Genomic DNA, 17,392 nt, shown 5'->3' on the forward strand with positions numbered 1-17,392 from the left:
TCCCCATACTGTGCACTTAAGGTGTGTTGGCACAAATGATTGTTATTAGAATACAACACACGTGTGACTATGCTGGAATGTTGTGAGTGGACTGAGACGTGAAGTGACTCCATAACCATTAGATTTTATTATAAGTAGACTCACATCTCATGATCATAAATGGTTGCACAATAAAAAAAAAAGGTGTCTTAATACTTTTGTCCATATAGGCAAATGCACACACCACCTATTTGAAAGTAAATTTAATGCCTGTGTAAGACAATATGACATAAAAAAGAAGAGGTGTAATCGAGTTATTTGCGGCTCTCTAACGATGACAGATGACGCGCCTGTCATTCATCTGTATCTTCTTCTGTCTTTGTCCTTGGACTTCCTGGGCGAACGACTACGACTCCTTCGACTCCTGTCCCGTCCCTCTTTCCCGTGTTTGTCCCGGGACTTGCCGTGCCTGCGGTCCCCGTCTCTGGAGCGGGAACGCGAGCGAGAGCGCTGCCGGTCCAACTTTTTGTCCCGCCGGCCATCCTCGTCATCCTGGAGAGGTGAGAGAACAAATTTTGAGAATCAGGACATTGCGTTCAGATATCCAGAAGATAATTAACGGTATTTGTCTCTTTCCTTCTTTGTGGTTTCCCCTGGCAAGCTCAAACACCGCCAGCTGAAGGTGTTTACGCACATTTCAATGAGTTTAATGCAATAGCTTGCATTTGTTCAGTAGATGTCAACATCAATGAGTGCTAGCAAGCTAAAGGGAACCAGTTAGACCTAATTTACTCACCCTAAAGGCTGAATATCACGTCAAACTAAAAGAAGGAACAGGGAAGTGTACGTAAGATAAAGTACTGATTACTGCCAAAGTCAAGCTATTGTGTTTGCATGACTGTCAAATTTACAGCTACAACAACGCTCATAGAATCAGGAACACGATCTTCATCTAAATAATGGTGAGGCGTGGTATTTACAAGCTGAGCTGGTGGACAATTTGACATCGATTTCAGTGGCCGTGCAGGATAAATGGCAGCTAAACACAATTGTCATAAAAATATCATGTTTAGACGAGTGGGGGCACATCGAACATTTTACTGCGAATGTACACTAAAGTTGCGTACAAAGACTTGCCAGAACGTGAGAAACACTGTTACTGTAACACACACCAAGTTTCGCGCACATCGGAAAAATGAAGCCACAATGAAGCAGGGAAAAAATATGGGCATGATTGTCACACGCGTGGCTATTTAAAAAAAAAAAAAAAAACGACAGAAAAAAACGGCCAAAAACAGAAGAAGTTATATCTGCTACCTTAGCATTTTTACCATCATGAGTACATATTTTAGGCAGGTATTAAAACTAGGGATGGGTGAGTACCAATACCAGGTATTGGTATTCGCGACAGATATCTAGATATATCGTCACTGACTATACTGCACTGCTATGAGATGAATGACGAAGAGCTTTCCCAATTAAAAGTATGGATTTCAAAACACAATATAATCAAACATCACACACTAAACACCTTGAGGAATTCTTAACATGGTAGATATTACTAAATTACTTGAAGCTTTATTGTATTGAATTGAATTATTTGCACTTCACTGTATTCCTTAAAAGGAAAGTTGTACAACCACATATTTTGAGTGGGACTTTTTCCTGGCCACTGGATTATTTGTTTTATTTTATTTATCTATTTTTGTGTGCTCTATGCAAAATGACTTTTATGAAAAAATATAATTTCTATTAACCTCAAGCAATTTTAAAGGAATTTTCTATAATTGGGATATATAGGTCTTTTTTCTTTTCTTTTTTAAATGATCTGTCATTGTTTTTTGGGAAATTTTATGTATCATAAGTACTGATGGTATCTGCACTTGGTATCGGTATCGGCGAGTACTGAAGATTTGAGTATAGGTATCAGTCTAAAAAAAAAGTGGTATCGAGCATCCCTAATTAAAACAAATGGACAACATTGTTGGTATGCTTGTTTAAAGAAAGAAAGACCTACATTGTTTACTATTAATAACTAGTGTAGAATTATATAGTGAAAGTATTAAACGTTATTTTAGTAACAGCATCACTTTTGTAACGTTTAAAAACAAAACAGTTAACCAGGAATATAGTCAGCTAGCTGCCAGAGACCAATTGTCACCAAAATTTACAGGCACATTCCTACTCTTATCCACATCAACTTGTGAAATAAACAATCAGATTAGCACAATATTTTTGATTTTGTGGAGGTGTTTTCCTTATTGCGCACATTTAATGTCAATAAAACTCCAAATATTGTGCCCATCACTTTTATATTTTCACAGTTTGCAGTGGACAAGAGTAGGAATGTAAATGTGAATTTTGGTGGCGACTGGTCTCCGATTTCAGACACAAGGTGACAACAGAATGTGACAAACCAAGCCAGGAAGCAATATTACAATGCTTGTCTCCTCTGTTACAATTTGAAAGGCGTCACCACAAAAAATTAAAATCACTACATAATTTCTTAGAGCAGACATCACGTCATTTTTACATAAAGATTCACAAGTACCAATGGTCAGCCCCAATCAAGTGTCCCTTTCAGCTGGGAAAGTAAACAAACTAACCATGGCCAGAAGATGGCAGCATTTGGCTTTTTGGATGATCTCACTATGTAACAAAACCCAGTGAACACATCTTCGGAAATTTGACGTTATGCAGCTTGTGATTGATCAAAATGTTAAATCTACTAAGGGTGTCACAAAACAGAGAAAAATAACAGATTATTAAAATTTAGCAGAAGTGCACACACTACTAAATACTACTACTACTACTACTACTAGTGTGCAAATAGTGTATAAAATTTGTCAAATATTAAACATTATTTTGCCGTCAAAATGACATGATCATTGTTCACTGTTGCCATAAAATATAACTTTGTTTTGTGCGTGTTTTTGGTGATTTGGATGAAACAAATACGTACTTCTCTTATTACTAAAAAGCGGAATAATGTAAAACAAAAATGTTTGCGATGAAAGAATCGAGTCTCATCTTTCGTTTGGGAGTTTCTGTGTTTACACATCAAACAATGGAATGCTACTAAAATGTTATCAACATGTGTGTATGTCCTCCTTTAAAAAAAAAAAAAAATCAGGTTGAGTTTTACACACTACCTTGTGTTTTTTCGACTTATTGCCTCCTTCAGCATCTGAATGATAATGATGGTGATGATGTTGTTTCTCTTTGTGTTTTTTCTGTCCTGGCGTCTCCTCCTCCTCCAACAGCAGTTCATAGCGGGAACTTTGGGAGGGTTAGGGAAAGCTAAAATATGCTAATAGCGCATGACCAGAGGGAAGGTACAACAGTTCCAAATCATTTTTGACCAAAGGGAAACATTGCAGGTCCACATGTGAGGATACTCTTGTTTGGGCTTCACTTGATCTTTCAGCGTCAGCTTGGATCGCTTCTCCAAGTCATTCTCATAAGCCTTGAAGTCTTCCTTGGTGTACTTCCCACCTACAACGCATCATGAGGAGGATGGTTACTCATTGCAGGACATTTTCAAAATCCTACCGTACACAAAGCGCACCTTTGCCTTTCCATTTGATCTTTGACACAGACTGGCTGAAGTCGACATGAATGCGTCGATCGTCAATGAGAACGTTATCCATTTTGAAGTAGGCCTTTTCGCAGTCTTCTTGCTGTCAAGACAGAACGGACAATAAAAAAAACTAAATGGAGCAAATAAGGTGCATAAAAAGACACTATGAAAGTTGCAAACAAAATCAAAATATAGGACACACATTGCATTCAATTGGTGCATGGCTGTCATCCCAGAAGTGAGCCTCGGATGATGCACAAGAAGGCCCGTTAACAGACAAGGAGACTCAGGACGTGGATTACTGGAACCATGTCCTGTGGTCTGATGAGACCAAGATGAACATATTTGGTTCGGGTGGTGTCAAGTGTGGCGGCATCCAGTTGTGTCTTGCTTACATGACATTAATGTCATGAAAATTGAATACAATTTGCACTTAATTCGTTCAATAAAACCCAAATAATGTAACAATTTCACCAATAATATAATAAAAAATAAGGGCAGATTTTTACCAATAATGGAATTCATTACCGTACACAATTATTACATTACTGGGGATTTATTACATTCCACGTGGGTCTTTTCCACCCTCCAAACTTATCACATAAAACCGTATATGTTAATTTTCAGTCCAAAGTTCTACATTTTGTGTTTTGAGAATCTAAGGCTACGTTTACACCGCAGGTCTTAATGCTCAATTCCGATTTTTGGGTGAAATCAGATTTTTTTTGAGTGAGCGTTCACATTACCTATTAATTGCAACCTCAGTCTGTCTACTGTGTGGACGTAATGCGTCCCCAAAGTAACCCGCATAGGCAGAAGAAGATACAACGTCACTCACAACGCTGTGTTTGCGGAAGTAAATACGTATGGTCCAGCGTGTCAGGGCCACGGATTTTATAAGTCCATCGTTGGGGCTCATATTTTTACTCTCATATTTACAGAGAAGTGATGCAGGAGGAGGTAGAAATAATATTTTGTGAAAATGAGGCGAGCCCGTTCGGGCGCCTCAGCTCACGGAGGCCTCTCCTTGTTTTTACCCTCCCTAACGATGACGTCACGTCATTGCCGCACGTAATAAATGAGCTAAATTACCAATATCACCACCACAAATGTCATCTTTAGACTTCTTGTTTCAAGTGGGATTAAATTAAAGTCAAATTTAAAGTCACAACTGTTACTCGAAACAACTTTGCCGATTCACGTACATCCCCGAGCCAAGCAGACCTCCCGGATGCGTCAAGCATAAATCATGTTTAAAGCGTCCATATTGGATTTTTGATGACGTTGAGCTCGGATATATGCGACCTGGCCGTTCAGACTGCGGTCACATTGCAAAAATTTGGCTATGCATCCGATCTAGGACCACATATGAAAGTGACCCAGGTCGGATATGAAAATAATCGGAAATGAGACTGACATAAAAAAGACAGATACAGTTCGCATTTGGGCAAAAACAATCCGATCTGGGTCGCATTTGCCCGCAGTGCGAACGTAGCCAAAGACTGTTATACACATTCACAAGACAAATTGGAGTGTTAAAAATTTGGTGTCATATGTTTCAGAGTTTATTTCAACCCTCAAAGTGTATTTTAACACTGTCTGATTTAAATGGAAGTCAGTGTTGGAGTGGATTTAATTAGTGTTGAATCAACTCTGCAGAGTTATTCAAAGAAAGGAGGCCCACTTGATTAGAACTTCTCTGCAGGGAGTGGTAAATGTTACTTAAATGTACCACTTCCTTTTTTTAAATTTAATAATCCTTTTTTATTTATTTAACATTATAGGGTACTACACATGTCCAAGAGGGTTAAAGGCAAAATGGGATATTAATGATGGCCACTCAAAAATATTGACATATTGATATTTGGGCCCAATATGGAAATTTTTACTCAGGGGTGTACTATGTAGTCAGTTTTGTTGCTAGCGGGTCAGACATTAACTGTTGTGTGTTGAGTTAATTTAAGGGAACTGTAAATGTACACTCTTAAACAACTAGTACAGTGACGACTTTACACAATGCAGCATAAATTCTTCAGTGTTTTTTCACAAAAAGATACAAACAATTGTTTTATGTTGAGTGGTGGCAGGGGGAACTCTTTGATAGCACTGCTTGATCTAATTCAAATGTGTTAGTGAGTATAGACAAAGCTCACCTTTTCAAATTCAATGAAAGCATAGCAGAGGGAATCGCCAGTCTTCCAGTCACGAATGATTTCGCAGCTAACAGAACAGAACAGAACAGAACCAAAGGCAGTACTACATAACATAGACGTGGCATAGCATGTCTATATTAAAAATAACTTGTATTTACCTTTTAATGTGGCCAAAGCGAGAAAAGATGATTTCCAGGTCCTCATCTGTGGTCACTGGGTTCAGCTTGCAGACAAACAGCACATCCTCTGGAGGCTTAACGTCTGCATCGGGGAGGTCGCCCACCTGGAGGAATGGCAGACAGATGCTTAACACAAGCGTGAAGATGCATCTTGGGGAACTTCACTCGAGGGTTGAAGCTTTTCTTACCATCTCCAGCAGGATGGCTCGAGTTTTGGCTTCTTTCTCCTTAAGTCTCTCCTCCACTTCTTGAGCCACTTTCCCATCGGCATCGTCTATCACTTCGTCTGCGCCAATCCGACCACTCTTCACATGCATAAAATAAATAGATGAACATTTGGCGCTTGCATTCCAACAGAGGCTTCTATATGGGGATCGAAAGTTTGGGCACCCTAGGTAAAAATTTGTATCATTATGCATAAACCAACCAAGGGGAAAAAGTTGTATTTTAACTACATCAGTCCACAGAACTCTTCTGAAGAACAACAGGATCACTGTAAAAGTATCTACAGTAAGGATATAAAACTTGCAGGACTGAAGCAAGGAAGTAGACCAAAAACCGTGCACTCACATCTAGCTGCTCTTTGGTGGGATCAGGAGAACGATCAGGCACTGGGAGATCCGCAGGATCATCAAAAGGGTCTTCAAGGATCACAGTGTGGTTTATTCTAATGTAACATTACATTTTGTTAGATATTAATGTGATTAGAACAAATGGCCAATGATACAATATTAAGAAGGCATTTATTTGAGTCACAAGCCAACTGACCTGATGTCCTGAAATGGAACAAAATCTGTGTCGACAAAAGTCTCATTGATTTTGGTGACAACGTCCAATCCCTCTGACACTTCCCCAAAAACAGTATGCACACCATCTAGGTAATCCAGGTTTTCACCAGTGGTAATAAGGAACTGTTTAAAAAAAAAATAATATATATATATATATATATATAGAGCACTGTTTTGAAATAATGTCCTTCATCTGAAAGTTGTGTGTACTCACCTGTGAACCATGCTGATCACTCCCATTGTTAACCATAGACACCGTCCCCTTTTTCCTGTGTTTAATACGTGGCACTTTCTCTGAATCGAAAAAACGGGCCTGGTCCCCGTACAGTTTGCTAATGAAACACAAAAGCGGACAATGCTGGCAACACGCCGTGTTGAAGGAAGGCAGCAATAGACTACGATAACTCACCAGTAGATGGACTCTCCACCTCGACCTGTCCCAGTGGGGTCCCCAGTTTGAATGATGAAGTCTCTCTGTAAAATTTATAAATAAGGTAAATTAAAAAAACATAACTCTATCTCTTCTGCATCCCTGAGGGACGAACCTCTGCAAACATTCACCAAACTGTCGCCTATGTTCTTCTTGACCAAATTTTCAAGATGTTCAAAATTTCCTTGTGACAAGAAAAATCAATAAAACTCTAGGCCAACGTTTAACGAAATTGAACGAACCCTGCCGTGAAATCAACAACAGCTAGTTTCGCAAACGTTCGCCCCTCAGTAGGATACAGGCTATTAAATGGTAGGAACAAATCGTACGTTACCTGTATATTGTGGATAAGACAGTAGTTGTAGTATTTTATCTTGCATAATTTCAAAAAGTTGAGGCTAGCTGCAAGGAAAACACACAATGTGGTTAATGTTGTTTGTTACATTTCTTAAACCTTTTCACTTAGCACACTTTAGCGTGAAGAAAGTCTTCAACAGAGTGTTGTTGACTGTACGTTTCATAACTAAGTAACTAAGTAGGAAGCAAGCTAACAGCTACAACAGCGGATGCTTATTCTTGAATCTATCGGAGTTTTCCGATACATTATCGAACGACTAATAAACATATGGCCGTCGTTGCATTCAAAGACCGACAGGAGTTTTCTTACCTTTCGGCCTTTCTTCTGTGAACAAATCAATCACAATGTCGCCGAGCGTCGTTTCAAGTAGGACCGCCATGCCAACGTGTGAGATCTCGCGAGAAGAAAACGGGATAACGTTCACGCGCGTGCGCAGTTCCTACTTCCGTGTAAACACTGTACAATCGTACTGCTACGATAAACCAGAATTATAATGGCAGGGCCAACTCTTTTTGTAATATTTTTATTTTTTGTTAAGCATACCGAGTCATCACCGAACACGGTAAGGCCTACGCAGGTAAATACTATTATACTAATGACGCTGACGATATACTCAGCGATAAGTAAACCTATTTTTTGTTTTTTTGTTTTGTTTCACGAAGTCTTTATGTTTGCTGATCACTTCTAAAAATCGTAAATTGTGTGAATGGCAATTTATTAGAAATGCGTGGAAATGTCACAGTCTGCGAACCACAACGTGGGGGAAAAAAGATGCTTGCTCTGAGTAAACTGCCGGCTCGATTGACGTTCAGGAAATTCTTGCTTCTCGGCTGGTACTACGTTTCACAATGTTGCTATTAATGTCGTATTGACTTTTGCAGGAAAATATCCTGATCAATGTGACAGCAGGGGCAGTGGCAGATACACAAGAGTCTAACAACTTGCAGGTACAATACATCCAGTTTCTGGTCACCTGGCATATGACCAATCTGATAAAACTCTTTTGTTGTTTCAGATTACTTTAAACATATCAGTGGGCGAGGAGGAGGTTTTGGTAAATGATGTTCCTGTTCAGTTATCAGGGGTGACCAGATTCAACTGTCAAGCACTTCTCTGTAAGTTAATGTCTCGCAAAATATGTTGTTTCTCAATTGTTATCACGTATGCATAGAATTGACTTGTTTTTGTCAGTGAATAGCACTAATGGAAGCAGTGAGTATGAAGGAGGGGACCTGGTGTCTACTGTCACCCGGGTTATGGTGACCCAGAACCGACTGTATAGCGACTTGGAAGAGGTGGTAGCTCTGCAGGTGTTTAGTGAAGTCATTGAGTTGGAGGGCAAACAGGTACACAGCATATATCAAGTTATATAACATCTATTCTTTCAATTATTTTTCAAAGTTTTATTTGTTTTTGTGTTTTGTAGGTTCAGCAGCCTGATATGTGTGAGGTGAAAATACTGATGGGCCCCGATTTCCAGAAGTTGGCTCAGTTTACCAACATTTACCCCATGGGACACAGCGAGATCTTCAAAGTTTCCAGAGACAATGACGTGGTTGTCACAGATCCAACAAACCATAGAAAAGGTAATGGTGAACACATTGATCACAAGCAATCCACCTAACAGTAAATCGTTCTCCCTTTTCCATCATCAGAGGACCAAATGATGCTACAGACGACCAGTCAGTACCCTCTCAAACACTCAGAGACGACGCAAGAAGAGATCGCAGCTCCGGGAAAACTCCCAGAGACTCCGCTTCGCATGGACCCCGATCTCTTCGATGAGCTCAAGTATGAAGAAATTGATTATGAAGACCTGGTCCAACAAGACCAGATTCCAACTGAGAGTTCACCAAAAGAATTCCTCTCATACTCGGTGTGGAAATACTTTTTTATCTACTGTCTCAAGTTTTAGATGTGACTAGTGGGAATTACAATTTGAATGTGTGTTTTATCAGGCCATGTGTCACTGGGTGGAAGAAATCAGGGAGAATCTGAGATCCTTCTGCTCCAAGTCACTACCCCTCTTCTTCCTGGTTATGTGGGTGGTCGTCATCGGTGTCGCTGGATCGGCGGTCATTGTCAAGATATTGGATTTGTTCTTCCCAACTTGTGAGCACAAGTGAGTTTGGTTTAAGCGCTATTTTACCTCACTATATTTTAGGGCTGGACGATTATGGGAAAAATAATCACGATTATTTTTGATTGAGATTAAAATCATGATTAATAAAAACGATTATTCATTGATTTTAAAACTTAATATTTTTTTCAACTACTAAAACTCAACTACTCAAGACTATGGTCATAGCCTTACGCCCATTCATCCCTTCACGTTGAACACTTTATTCTTGAACACAATTATTTTCGTCAAGTATACCATAACCTTATAAATATATGAAATTCAAGCCTCTTGCATTTTCATTTTCAAACTTCAGCATTACATTACCCTCTTTATCATATTTATTTTATCTTATGTTATTTTGACAAGTCTGGGGTCTTAGTGGGCTAACCTGGGACTTCAGGTATTGTATTTTGTGCTAAATGTGTGTGTGTGGGGGGGGGGGGGGGGGAGAGAAAAAAGTCATTGGATATGTGGGTATCCTTGAATTTTGAGGAAAATAAATTCTGTGAATCTTTAAACAAAAAAAAAGTTAAAATAAAAAAAAGGAAAATTAAAATAATGTATACTAAAACAAATACCGGATGTTCCTGCGCGTTTTGGCCTCTTAGGGACAGTGTGGTGCCGCAGAAGAAAGTTGCGATTGAATTCTATTAAAATAACAATTTTTTCACAAATTGGAAATAATTTGTGCCTTTGAGTAGTGTTATCTTATCTGTGGGTATGTGTTTCCTCAGCATTTATGTGTGAATATTCGTTATTTGAAGGACTATTACTCTCGAAGTTGATGCTAACTTCCTGTTAGCATTTGCAATGGGGTCCTTCATTCACTTGCATTAGCATTAGCGCTAGGCTTGTGATGTGTTAAAAACGAAGCATGTTTTGTTTTAAATACATGCTGTATTTAATTCTCTTTATCGTCTGTTTAATTTTACAGTTAACTCCAACTGGAGTGTAATTAAACAGCTTAATAGACGCTTAGGGACGGCAGAATCACACTGAATCGCCCCGGGCTAGCTACAAGCTACATGGTGCATTCAGGGTCCTATCACAACATAGGGAACTTGTAAACGCGCCGCAGCGTTCTGCACATTAATACTTTTTTTGTTTTTCTTTGATCATTAAGTTTTAATCGTCGTGAGAAGCCAAAATCGAAATTGTGATGACATTTTGGTTTATCGTCCAGCCATTCTATATCTGCTATGATCAATGATCAGATTTTAACGTGTTCTGACGTTTACCAGTTAAAGTCAACTTTTTTGGGTCGTTCTTACAGGCAGATTTGTCATCCAGACTCATTCACTCTGTTGCCGGACGATGAGAAGCACACGCTCTTGGAGAACATAGAAGAAGAGGATGAGGTGAAGCATTAAATGGGGACTACAGTTTGTTGTGCTTTATTTTCGTTTGCATCTTGTGGAATTAGCAGAAGTCATGTAGCCTGGTTCCGTTGCTGTAAATTAGGTTTGCTGTTGAACACAGATACAGTCTGCATCCATCAAATTGTCTTCAGGCCAATTGACTGGAGTTGTTTTCGGAGATGGGAAAACAGTGGAAAGCAATTAAGTTTCCTAAGGATCTTGTTGCTGGCCCCTCATACACTGACTATATCATATGGTATATTTTGATTAATTGTATTAATGTGAGTGGCAACATAGAACACTTTTGTGCAGTGCTTTTCCAAACAATTGTTTATAGTAATTTATCAACCACGTTTCCTTTTGAAAAATGGCCACATTATATCATTTTTATGATTAAAGTTCAGATGTCAGTGGACAAAAAAAGAAACAATTTCAGTTTGGTCGAATTTAGAATTTTCAAAGTTAAGACCCATTTACCAACATCCTACAAAGAGCATGTCCACTCTTTAATTTAACAAATGTGCTTTAATTTTCTTGTATATTGGAATGGATGAGATAATGGTTGAATACACCATGGTCATCACAACTATTCATTTCTAGTTATATTTGTAAAGGCAGACTTGATCATCTTGGATTAGATTTCATCAGTGTACCTAATTTTGTGGCCAGTGCGTGGATCTATATGAAAAGATTGTTGCACTCATTGAGGTTATTAATTACTGTATTTATCTAAACAAACACTTTTGTTACATAACCATGTCAAATGTTGTGTTGTGTGTGTGTTTGTTTTTTTCCCTCCTATATGTGAATGACCTTCCTGGTAAACTCACGTTTGTGATCTTATATTAATGCCCTTTTCAAAATGCCCCAAGTTTTTTTTTGTGTTGAATGGATCGCAGGAATTGTGTGTGTGTATGTGTGTGTGTTTTTTTTAAACTATTAATACAAGAGCATGTGCACAATACAATTGTGAAACACTGAACTTTTTTTTTTTGAACGTGTGTCTTTTACAATGATTGACGAGTCACGAGTCAAGCAGACGTTGAAGGCACACAGGGTAAAATTGAGACGCTTTTGTAATGCTTTGTAAGTATACGTTGTTACGCTTTCATAGAAGAAGCCCATTGAATCGGCGCGTGGACCTTTGTGCATCTAAGGGGGCTCCGTAGCAACCATTTCATTTAAGATACACGCGTTGCTGAGATGCATGTTTAGTCAATCTAGTGAATGCAATTTGCTCTTCTATCTGCAGCACACGACCTCGATGGTAACTTCAGCTCAGTATGACCGATTAGAAATAAATTTGCTAGTTTTGTACAAAGTGCTCCTAGTGGTGAAACACTGTAATAGGCATGCGCTCAGCTGGATTAAATTTTTCTTTGAATAGATTTTTAAGCCATGAAATATTGGTACATTTTTTAGAATATATGTAATCAGTTATGCATATGTGTATCTATTAACCCTGTGGATTAAAGGCTTTATCACCACCTGTATATCCTTTGTCTGTATTTTGTTGCCCACAGACAGTAGTATGGCCATGCTTCTTATTCATGGTCTAAAAACTAGGAAATTAGCTTCTTCTTTTTTTAAATATCCATGGGGGAGGGAGGTAGAGGGGATTGGCCGTGGCCACCGCTGGCCACCACGTGCCTCCGCCATTGTTTACAGTGTCATCCACATAGAGCTGGCAGTTGCCAGTTAACACCAACAACAAGGGAGCCAAAGGGGAACTTTGAGGCACTCCTAAGTTAATTAAATGAACATAGAGTATGAAGTGTTTCACTGTCAATTGTTGCTTGTATGTTAATTCTCATGTTAAACAAATCTAAATGACGTGATTGTGAATAAAAAAAAGAAAAGAAAAATACAGTTTCAGTTGACCTATGATATCATTTATGATGATGACAGTCAGTTTTACTTGTGAGTACATCATCTACAACTGCGGTGATATTAATTATGATGATGATACAGTATAATGTAATTTCATGGACAAAGTAGGTTAATTTGTCAGTGTTGTTTGACTCAAGATCTTAAATCTATGGAGGTAAATATGGTGCAAAACTAACTTGTAAAAAAAAAAAATTGTACCTGTAGAAAAAAGTCTAAATTTGTATCTGTAAAAGTCGTGATTTGTACCTGTAAAAAAATGTGTACCTGTACAAAAAAGTGTACATTTGTATCTGTAAAAGTTGTGATTTGTACCTGTAGAAATGACAACTTGTAGTCAAAGAAGTCGCCACTAGGAGTCACAAGTGGTTTTTCTGCTGCTGTCCAGTCACGTGAGTTTTGCACCAAATAGCTCGCTACAAATGGTGCAAAACTGATTCGTACTTGTAGCGCACCGTGATTTGTACTCGTAGAAGAAGAGGGCGGGCTCTGGAGGATTTGGGCGGGCTAAAGCTCAACCTCATTGGTTGAGCGAACGACAGTGGGTTGAACTCAAATGACGCCAGTGTATGTTTACACTGGTAGGCTTCAAATCTTGAAATAAAAATCTGTTCCGTTTTTGTAACAATTAACAACATGAGATGAGCTAGCTAGCACCGGATTACGAGCTATGATCGTACAATAAATCTTACCTTCATACTAAAACTCTGCATGTCAACCAACGTTTAAGCTGTTCCACACGGTGTTTGTATATTGAACCACGTGGAAATTTTCACGCCTGGGATGTCCTCTTCTTCCAAAATGACACGTAAACTGGTGTGGCTACTTTGTTTGTTTGGAATTTCGGATTTGTGCATATTAATGATAAAAACGTGGCGTAATTTTTGTTGAACTCAGTCGTTCGCTCAACCAATGAGGTTGAGCTTTAGCCCGCCCAAATCCTCCAGAGTACAAATCACGGTGCTCTACAAGTACGAATCAGTTTTGCACCATTTGTAGCGAGATATTTGGTGCAAAACTCACGTGACTGGAAAGCAGCAGAAAAAACACTTGTGACTCCTAGTGGCGACTTCTTTGACTACAAGTTGTCATTTCTACAGGTACAAATCACAACTTTTACAGATACAAATTTGCACTTTTTTTGTGCAGGTACAAATTATGACTTTTACAGGTACAAATGTGTTTTTACAGATACAACATTTTTTTACAGGTAAAAAAAAAATTCTACAGGCAAATTTTTTTTTTAGATAAAATTGTTTTTTTTTACAGGTACACATTTTTTTTTACAGGTACAAATCACGACTTTTACAGATATGAAGACTTTTTTCTACAGGTACAATTTTTTTTTACAAGTTAAGTTTTGCACCATATTTACCTCCATATAAATCTTCCAACCATTTTTAACTTCACCCCTTTCTTTTTCTCTATAATATTTTTAAATAAGCTACTTTTCTTCACCAAGTAGTTTATTAATTCACTCAACTAAGTGACCGCTTCATGAAAAGTAATCATGTATGTACACTACTGTAAACTGCATCTCTCTCTTTGACATAACACCTTCCACAAATGTCATTAAGTGCCTGGAATGTATTAATTAGTCCCTTTTATTTTCAATGATCCCATTGTGTCAGTTAGATGATTGCAGCTCTAGTTATTAGCCTACTGTTGGTGTTATTCTACTTCTTTCATTAAAGCAACACTAAGGAACTTTCAGTTTACGTTGTGTTTGGCGGCGCCATAAGGTCAAAAGCGGTATTGTTATGTCTGAAAGAAGACCACATTTTCCATGAGGACAAGCGCATTGCGTTGTTTTTTAAATTTATTTTTTAAAGCTCACTCCAGTGAGTGAAATCCGGGCCAGGTAGGCTACCAATGATTTTGTCCACGTGTATCTACTTTTTATGAGAACTGCGTCACATCTGTGTTGCAACATGTGAAATGGCATTCGAGCCCAGGATCACTTCACTGGACTACTACATTCCACACTTCTTGAATTTGAATGTTCAATTTCTTGAAAGCAACTGGAGAAGCAAACTTCTATTGTTGACAAAACAAGGCACGGGTTGCTGCATACCAAGAAGGTCCCAGCTGATTTTGGGATATTTTTGTTTGCATGTTCTCCCACTGCCTGCTTTTCTTGAGATGACCTGTTCCTCTCAACAAGGACGACAGGTACATTTCAAGTGAGTTCCTTGACTGGCACAAGATTTCCTTGAGTAAGATGTGTTTTGGTTTTGCCCCTTGCACTTCACATATGGGCTAAATATGGAACACACATTTTGCTCTAACATGGACCTGACACAAATTACATAGCATTACCTTTGCTTTAATAATACTGTCATCTTACATGAAAAAAAAATCAGATCAAAATGTAAAAGGCCCAATAAACAGGCCTAAAAAAGAACGATAGCATGACATGATGTGTTTTACAAATTTTATATTGTGTGTGACTGTACCTGGATGTTCTCAAGTATTTAACATGTCACTGTGAAATAAATACATTTTTATTTTTGCAGAAATCTGAAATAAACAGCATTTGTTTAAGCAGTACACAGTCTGCTTGCTAACTAAATCATGTTTCTATATGAAGGCCCACCATATGCTCATGAAATGCTAACATTAGCCAAAAATGTCCAGCCTATCAATGTCCACTTCTCAGCAAGCTCACATATTTCATTGTTTGTATGTACGTTGTCTGCTTGCTGTTATTTAAAGGGTCTGGCTCACAATTTGTCTGTGGTCCTATGATATAATGTATTTACGCATTTTACGGACATGCTGTAAGATGTATACAATTGTTCAAAATGTCTTGGTACGGTTCAAATTGACTATATGCCACGCCGATGAAAGGGAGCGTGCGGTTGGGAGGCGCAGGGGTGGGGTTGCAAGTGTTGGAACGCGGCCAGCAGTGGCCGGAAACGGCACTGATGTGTAAAACCCGGAAGTCGGAAGTCCGTGGCATCTACCCCATACGCTCCAAATGTAGAGCCCTGACATTGATATACAATTTTACAGGTGCATATTTGCGCGACCCGGAACCAATATTTCGTGTTTCCGCACGGACATTCATTCCTGACGGATGGCAGAGCGGAGCTAATTGAAACTGAAATGACACGTGACACGCCTGATAGCGAGCTGACCTGGCTTCTCGAAGGATGTCTGTTGCTGCACTTAACAACAACACAACTTTAAATAACTTTAAAATGGCGTGATTACTGTGGGGAAATTAACGAAAAAGAAGGTGCTACAGACGAGGCACGGACGCCGTAAAGTCGAAACGACGTAGGTCAGGTACGACGTAACTAGAGGACTCTGTAAACTGTATTTCAGTTGGTCAGTTCAAACGTTGAAACTCATTACAGTACTGGTAAGCAGGTGGATCGGAGCGGGGGATATAATTTCCCTCTGCTCCATATCACCTGCTCCCAATTTTAATGCACCACACACACACTAGTATATACACTGGGTGGGGTCACATCCACGGTGTAGGAGTAGAGTTTGCCAGTCGGCGAGCTGGCAAACTCAGTAACAGGATTAGCTTTCACTAGGTACGCTGGCGTGACCACCGGGGCCTTTCCCCGCTGGACCTGGGGTTCAGGGGTGCCGCCCGTTTCCCAGTAATCCCATCTCCTCTTCCACCCCCAGTGTTCCGCCCCACCACGCGGCTGGAGGTGGGGTGGGCGCGCGTGCCCTCGCCGCTCTGCTGTCCGGCCCCTCTCCGGCACCGATGCCTGGGTACGGGGGGTCCCCGGGGTTTGGGGGGCTGGCGTGGGTGGGGTCAGGGGGCGGCTTGGTGTAGTGGGGGTGCTGGGTTGTGGTGGGTGGCGGGTGTGGGTGGGTGGCAGAGGGTTGTGGGGGGAGCGGGGGCTGTGGGCCGGTGGGGTGCCTAGTGGGCCTGCCGTGCCCCGTTCTGCTGCTTGGGCTTTGGGCGCGGGCTGTGTTGGAGTGGGGGGCGCTCCTGGGTTTGCTCTCCGGCTGGTGGTCCCTGCGGGGCCCGGGGGTTGTGCCTTGGTGCTGCCGCAGCCTGGGGGTCCCTGGCGGGTGGTGCTTGCTTTGTCCTGGTCGGGGTCGACAGCTCCCCTCTTTGGTGGAGGTTTTCATGCATGCCAGATCCACCACACCAGCATCTACCGAAATTCAAACACAATCTGCTTCTTCCTCTGGTCGTTGAATTGGTGAAGGCTGATGTCTGTGGATCTCACTCTGCTTCATCTATCCTTCCTTCCTTTCCTCAGTCTTTCCTTTGGTCTCTTGAGGTCTCCCTAATTTGTTGGAATTTAGATGTTTCTGGGGTTGGTGAAAGATTCTGGTTGGTAACCCGGTGGGTGGTAGATGATGTCTGGTCGGTCGGTGCTGGATTGAACTTTTCTTTCTTTTCTTTGATCCTTCCCTAATAGGTTTTAGGTGAATTAATGAGTACACACTCACACATACAAAAAAAAGAAAAAGAGGGAAAAAAAGGAGAGCAATGATGATGACATGTCGAATCGGTAAGATTACCGAATGAACAATACTGAGCTCTCTCAGAAATAAAAAAATAAACTCATTACAGTAGTCC

The 17,392-nt window shown here is 40.0% G+C and overlaps 2 protein-coding genes across 3 annotated transcripts; one reads left to right on the forward strand and one right to left on the reverse strand.

Moving 5' to 3' along the window:
* Positions 1–104: 104 nt before the first annotated feature.
* Positions 105–7,872, reverse strand: ppil4 (peptidylprolyl isomerase (cyclophilin)-like 4). Its single transcript, XM_086061307.1, has 13 exons — positions 7,777–7,872; positions 7,444–7,511; positions 7,089–7,153; positions 6,894–7,011; positions 6,660–6,802; positions 6,462–6,558; positions 6,080–6,196; positions 5,871–5,995; positions 5,713–5,779; positions 3,548–3,659; positions 3,378–3,474; positions 3,132–3,258; positions 105–531 (listed from the first exon to the last, which is right to left on the reverse strand). Exons 1-13 carry the CDS (start codon positions 7,844–7,846, stop codon positions 337–339), a joined length of 1,401 nt encoding a protein of 466 aa, XP_085917433.1. The 5' UTR covers positions 7,847–7,872; the 3' UTR covers positions 105–336.
* Positions 7,873–7,887: 15 nt separating this feature from the next.
* ginm1 (glycoprotein integral membrane 1) lies at positions 7,888–12,440 on the forward strand. Of its 2 annotated transcripts, none has more exons than XM_086061309.1 (8): positions 7,888–8,029; positions 8,349–8,414; positions 8,483–8,582; positions 8,659–8,813; positions 8,894–9,053; positions 9,123–9,343; positions 9,426–9,589; positions 10,863–12,440. In XM_086061309.1, exons 1-8 carry the CDS (start codon positions 7,961–7,963, stop codon positions 10,957–10,959), a joined length of 1,032 nt encoding a protein of 343 aa, XP_085917435.1. In that variant the 5' UTR covers positions 7,888–7,960; the 3' UTR covers positions 10,960–12,440. The 2 variants fall into 2 exon arrangements, with proteins under 2 accessions (XP_085917435.1, XP_085917434.1); XM_086061308.1 differs by having other exon boundaries at positions 7,900–8,044.
* Positions 12,441–17,392: the final 4,952 nt, after the last annotated feature.

The sequence above is a fragment of the Leptonotus elevatus genome, chromosome 18 (assembly GCF_054856555.1).
Source record: "Leptonotus elevatus isolate MCC_2025b chromosome 18, RoL_Lele_1.0, whole genome shotgun sequence".
Lineage (NCBI taxonomy): Eukaryota > Metazoa > Chordata > Actinopteri > Syngnathiformes > Syngnathidae > Leptonotus > Leptonotus elevatus.

Coding starts and splice junctions, on each gene's coding strand:
- ginm1 (XM_086061308.1), top strand. CDS start 7,961: ATGGCAGGGCCAACTCTTTTTGTAATATTTTTATTTTTTGTTAAGCAT. Junction 8,045..8,348: donor ACACGGTAAGGCCTACGCAG/GTAAATACTATT, acceptor TGACTTTTGCAG/GAAAATATCCTGATCAATGT. Junction 8,814..8,893: donor TTGAGTTGGAGGGCAAACAG/GTACACAGCATA, acceptor TGTGTTTTGTAG/GTTCAGCAGCCTGATATGTG.
- ppil4 (XM_086061307.1), bottom strand. CDS start 7,846: ATGGCGGTCCTACTTGAAACGACGCTCGGCGACATTGTGATTGATTTG. Junction 5,996..6,079: donor GAGCCATCCTGCTGGAGATG/GTAAGAAAAGCT, acceptor CCATTCCTCCAG/GTGGGCGACCTCCCCGATGC. Junction 3,259..3,377: donor CAAGTGAAGCCCAAACAAGA/GTATCCTCACAT, acceptor ACCCTCCCAAAG/TTCCCGCTATGAACTGCTGT.